Genomic DNA, 5,733 nt, shown 5'->3' with positions numbered 1-5,733 from the left:
GAACAGGATTTCAGAAAGCTGAAGTGTATATAATCTTGAAACACTGGGCGTGTTATTCTGAAAATTCTGGGAAGACAGAGTGACAGAGAGAAGGGAACACAAGAATATGGGAAGGGCAAACAAAACAGTAAATACCATATTCAAATTTCATTTGCTGTGTCAAGGTGTGTCTGTACTGTTGACCTCAGGCAAAAAGTGAGCCCTCATTCTCCAGATAAGTACTTCTCCTTCAACAATGATCCAATGAAACAATCATCATTCCCAAGTACATTCAAAAATATGCTGAAATACACATGCTCTATCTCAAATTTGTCACTGACTTCTGGCTTTCCTTTCTCAGAGTCCAGCAGTGACCTCTCATTGCCAACAGAAACATAATGTGGCGCCGAAGTCATAGACCCAGAATCCTCCACAAACTGCACAAATATTACTCACAAAACAGATCTTCTTTGGCTGCCTTATATCCTTGAGTGTGGCCAATAGCTCAGAGCACTGTTGTACAAATCTTTGTGGGAGGACATTACCAAATTCATCATAGACCTCATAGGGGGCAGGGTACATTTCCCTGGTCAGTTGTCTCAGGTTAGCAGTATGCTGCAGAAGCTTCTTCAGGCTGTCCATAGATAAGAAGTTCATCTGAAAATTGACCTCAGTGAGCTGGGAGCATTGGCTCAGAGCAGGTAGGAGGACATCAATTTGGAAGTCCGTGAACATACAGCCCTTCAATCCTAGCTTCTGCAGTGTAGCTGTCAGTCTTTCTAGAAGTCTTCCAAGAAATTCATGACTTGAATTTATAAAGTCGTTGCCACTCAGATCCAGGTATCTGAGCTGATGCACTCTTGGACACTCAGATAGACAACTCATATCTGACTCTGACAGCTTACATCGAGTGATTGCAAGGGTCTCTAAGGGACTCCCTAAGCACCTAGAGAGAGACAAATGAGATCATCTCCTTAAAGTTCAATATTGGCACACAAAGGGCAAGATTTCAAGCAAGAAAAGGCTAGTTAAGTCCAAGGTCATTCTGTGCTCATAATGAAACTCAAAGTTAGAATGTTCCCTGATAGAGAGTACCAAATGTATCTTGTTACTATAAGCAGAGGACACACACCATCATTATGATTGCTTTTGCCTAGAGCTCTACAGTGCCCTCTGCACTTTGGAGCACAAAACCACATCAGTGAATAGATGATATCAGAAAGGAAACACAGTGGGACTGTCTTGGAAAGACCTAGAACCATTCCTGGGTGTGATAACTTTGAGCTCATGAGCTCCACCTCTATGGCACGGATTTTTGTTCTGTCCACATAGCTTCTCTGTGGCCATAATGACTCTCAATCAATACTGAGCCCCTACCAGTGTTCAGATAGCCTGAGACCCATGGGGAGTCAGAGGCAGATGAAAAGTCTTCATACAGTTCTCACGACAGAAGTGGCATGGGACAAAATGTGATATAAGCTCTCATAGCCTCTATACATCTGTTTTCACTACATCTGGGTACTTGGCAAAGAACTTTTCTAAATCATGGACGTATAAATGGTAGTCTGAGTTTACTGAAGTGACAACTCAGGATATAAGATTTCACAAACACTAAGATCAATTATTCTAAGGTCACATCCATGTAAATTCAACAGTGCCTAGGAAGCCACAGCTTTGCACTAGCTTTTCATGTAACAGAGAAAGGCTTTATTCTAGTCCCTGGACAAAGCTCTCTTTCCTTACTCACCTGAGCACTTGGTCCAGGCGTTCATTCACAAAGCACACATCATTCAAATAAAGATGCTGGAGCTTCTGTAGTTTGGAGAATTGGGGAATGATCATAATTAAACACCAGTCTTCCATCTCTTTATTTCCAATCCAGTTGAAAGATATGTGGATATCATTGAGAAGGAGTTTTTGAAGGTTTATCATCTGGCCCAAATTAGGGGCTATTGTTACAAGGGTGTTTAGGTCGCAGTGTTTATACACTTCCAACTCCTGGATAGAACTTAGCTCAACTACATCCTGAAGATAAGGTGGGTGGTAGACAGGGTTGGTCCAAATCTCCATCTTCTGACAGTTCACCTGTACTACATCTTTTCTCTCCTTTGCCCACTGATAAAAATATTCATTGTATTTACTTATGTGACTAGGATTCAGAGAAAGGTTTATCCTCACAGTCAAAGACTGTTTTCCCTTTTGTTTGGGATGATACATCAAAGGTTGTGGCTGCCTAATGTCTGGAAGGCGGACACCATCCTCTATTCCAGCCCACACATTCCAGAAATCATGGTTGGCATCTCGTAAATCAAGGACCTGTAGTTTCCACCTCCTATGGATCAAATGGGAAAAAATTCAGATGACAGAAGAGGCAATGTGTAAACAGCTTTGTCCCTACAACACAAAGACCCTTAAATCCATTCCTTGAGGGAAGAAGCCAGGACAGATTCATTGCATATTGAATGCATCTGTTTTCTGCCCTGCTGCACACACCACTGTCCTTTTTCTTTGTTTCTCTCCACAAAGTTAGTACCATCAGAAGCCTCTGATTCAACTTGGACCACATGGTGAATACCTCCATTGATCCACACACTTCCCTCCATGCTACCTTGGTGTCACTTACCTGGGTCGAACTTTTTGTGTCATCAGCAAATCCAGGCCACCCAGCACAGCCTTCAAGATGTCCAAGTCTGGAGTTGTCATCAGGGCTCCCACAGGAAGGCATGGGAAGGGCCAGGCTGCCACCATCTCCCTCAGAATGTTAGTTTGTTTGCTAATGAATGCATCCTTGAAGAGTGGTGGGAACAGCTCCATGGGCAGGTCCTGAAGAGCAGAGATGGTTAAGGCTTCATCTTTCAGCAGGCTTCTTCTCGCCAGCTGCAGGAGCATGGGAAGGGTCTTGAAGCTCATCCTGTCTTTCAGGTAGGGAGAGGCTCTGGATATAGCAAGATAAAGAAATTCTTTCAGGAAAACACTTTTTTTTTTTTTTGTTTTTTTTTTTGTTTTTTTTTGGGTTTTTTGAGACAGGGTTTCTCTGTATAGTCCTGGCTGTGGCTGTCCTGGAACTCACTCTGTAGACCAGGCTGGCCTTGAACTCAGAAATCCGCCTGCCTTTGCCTCCCAAGTGCTGGGATTAAAGGCGTGCGCCACCACCGCCCGGCAAGAAAACACTTTTTAGCTTGCTTCGTTCTCCACTAATTATACAAACAGATTCAGCCTCAGTCATTGTTCTGGCAGTGTCATCAACCTATATATTTCCCATTAGACACTATTTTTCCCAGAGCCATATTTCCTTCAAGGGCCTCCTGGAGAGTCAAAAGAACCCATTTCAACCCAACCATATCTACAGCTCACCTGCTGAGAAGCTGGTATCAGAATATTCAGCCTGAGCTCTACACTTTTCTGTGAAATCATCTACATGAGTCTCTCATAACCCTAAATGGCAAATTTAGAGTTCACACACTCAAACTATACTTGAATTCAATGAATGGAACTGTTGGGGAGATTCTGTGATATGCATATTGTTACTTTGACTTCCTTAAGTTTTAGATCCAGTAGCCACACTGATCTGTGGCCTGCTTTTTAGGAGACTGAATCATGAGAATTGTCAATTTTATACTTTCATGGGAGTCACTATTTTCTTCATCTTCACTCTAAATCTGTAATCATTTTAAATTAGGATATTTTAAGGTATACTGCAGATATTTGTAAGAAAATAAGGTACTTCCTCAATGGGCCAAGTCCATGAATGTTACATTCTCAGCTCTATATAAATGGCACAAGGCAGTTCAGCTTGAGGTCTCAGGACTCAGTAGAGAGAGGCAGAAAAATCAGTCTTAAATGACAGCTACATATGGAGTTCTAAGGTAACCTGGGTTAGATGATATTTTCTACTTCAAACCTGTCACACCAAACAAGGAAGCAAAAATTTTTTTTACAATAATTGAATATTGAAATTACTGAGGTGAAATGGGAAACTGAATAGGAGAAGCATAAATGGGCTGCCTGGATGGGATGGGGCATCCTGATGGATTGAATGACTTACCTGATCTGCACACTGCTTTCAGGTTTTCCCTTCCTAGCAGGAACAGGGAGTTGCTCCAGGCTCCAAGCCTCAGAATATCTTGTGCAACCATACTGAGCCTTATATCCACCTTTCTCTCACACCTTACCTTTTTAGCCCCACCTCTTAGCAATAAGCTGCCACCTGATTGGATCATGACGTTCCCACCCATTTAATTATTTTGACATTTACATCTTTAGTTAGATTGCATTAGATTTCTACGAAGAAATGTTTCAAATCAGAGATTCTGGTCAAGTTCACAGGCCTTCCAAGATGTTTCTCCTCAAACTCTGAGCTCTGAGATTACTTGTCTTAATTAACTACATATTTTGGGAGCTTCTTGGCTGTTTGTTTGAAATAAGGTTTCAAACCTTATTTGAACTGTGTAACTGTGGCTGTCTTGGAGGGTACTCACCATACACTCTGGGCTGGTTTAAACTCATTATGAACCCCCTGCATCAGCTTTCTCTGTAGTTATTAGGTAGGTTTGAGCCATAACAGCTGGATTCTCTTCTGCTCTCCTTGCCCACACTGTATCATGGGAGACTGATTGTGCTGATCAGAAAGGGCCTTCTAGTGAAACATCGGGACTTAGGAGAAGCATGAATGGCATCAAGGCACACACAATTATATATCAGGGATTGCCTTTGCTTCCCACATGCTGGGATTAAAGTTATATTCTTTCATATTCCAGCACATGCCACCTCAGCATTTCCAATCCAGAACGGTTTGGTCTAGCCTTTGTTGGTTTTAAAGCCATAATTCTCCTGTGTGCTTGTGAAGCATGTCCAAAGTATCCTAGTTCCCAAAGAGTCTACATAATTCCAACCAATCTTAGATCAATTCATCCCAGTGGGAAGAGATCACCAGGAACTTTGAGACTTCAGTCTATATTTTGATGATAAACTATGCATAGCCCTCATGATTATAACAGACAATGTTCTACTTTCACTCAGCACTTACAAATACTGTTTTTTATTTGTTTCCTTTCTTGCTTTGCTTTTCTGAGACATATATTATTCCTAGATGTTTTGAAACTCACTATAGCCAGGCAGTGGAGGCACACACCTTTAATCCCAGCACTTGGGAGGCAGACACAGGCGGATTTCTGAGTTCAAGGCCAGCCTGGTCTACAGAGTGAGTTCCAGGACAGCCAGGACTACACAGAGACACCATGTCTCAAAAAACCTAAAAAACAAAACAAAAAAACAAAAAACAAACAAACAAACAAAACCCAAAACAAAAAAGAAACTCAGCCTGGTGGTGGTGGCACAGGCCTTTAATCCCAGCACTTGGGAGGCAGAGGCACATACCTTTAATCCCAGCACTTGGGAGGCAGAGGCAGGTGAACTTCTGAGTTCAAGGCCAGCCTGGGCTACACAGTGAAACCCTGTCTCGAAAAACCAAAAAAAAAAAAAATGTCAGGCTTAAAGTGACATAAGATCATCAGTCAAGGCACTTGAGTAACTCACAGTTGTCATTCCATCATGAGTTGTCCTGAATTCAGGGTCACACTGACATTCTTAATATGCCCGTTTAAAAAAAAAAACCCACAGAAACCATACTGTCCCAATTAATATTATGGTTAGGCAGACCTTAGTTTTCTGAGATGGAAGAAGAATCTCTGTGAGTTCCAGGGCATGCAGGGTTATATAGAAATATCTCATCTCAAAAAAGACAAACCAGTATAT

At 42.0% G+C, this 5,733-nt stretch overlaps 1 protein-coding gene across 1 annotated transcript; it reads right to left on the bottom strand.

The window, feature by feature from the left end:
- Nucleotides 1–357: 357 nt before the first annotated feature.
- Nucleotides 358–2,940, bottom strand: LOC114637728 (PRAME family member 12-like). Its single transcript, XM_028785993.1, has 3 exons — nt 2,603–2,940; nt 1,727–2,311; nt 358–925 (listed from the first exon to the last, which is right to left on the bottom strand). Exons 1-3 carry the CDS (start codon nt 2,887–2,889, stop codon nt 358–360), a joined length of 1,440 nt encoding a protein of 479 aa, XP_028641826.1. The 5' UTR covers nt 2,890–2,940.
- Between the last annotated feature and the right edge of the window lie 2,793 nt (nt 2,941–5,733).

The sequence above is a fragment of the Grammomys surdaster genome, unplaced genomic scaffold (genome assembly GCF_004785775.1).
Source record: "Grammomys surdaster isolate TR1022 unplaced genomic scaffold, NIH_TR_1.0 125408, whole genome shotgun sequence".
In the NCBI taxonomy this organism is placed as follows: Eukaryota; Metazoa; Chordata; class Mammalia; order Rodentia; family Muridae; genus Grammomys; species Grammomys surdaster.
Note: the sequence above shows the minus strand (reverse complement) of the source record. Positions and strands in the feature narration are given on the sequence as shown.

Excerpts from the sequence above, each read along its gene's own strand:
- LOC114637728 (XM_028785993.1), bottom strand. The coding sequence starts at position 2,889 with ATGAGCTTCAAGACCCTTCCCATGCTCCTGCAGCTGGCGAGAAGAAGC. Across the intron at positions 2,312-2,602 it reads ACACAAAAAGTTCGACCCAG|GAGGTGGAAACTACAGGTCC; the intron begins GTAAGTGACACC and ends TTTGATCCATAG. Across the intron at positions 926-1,726 it reads CGCCTGGACCAAGTGCTCAG|GTGCTTAGGGAGTCCCTTAG; the intron begins GTGAGTAAGGAA and ends GTCTCTCTCTAG.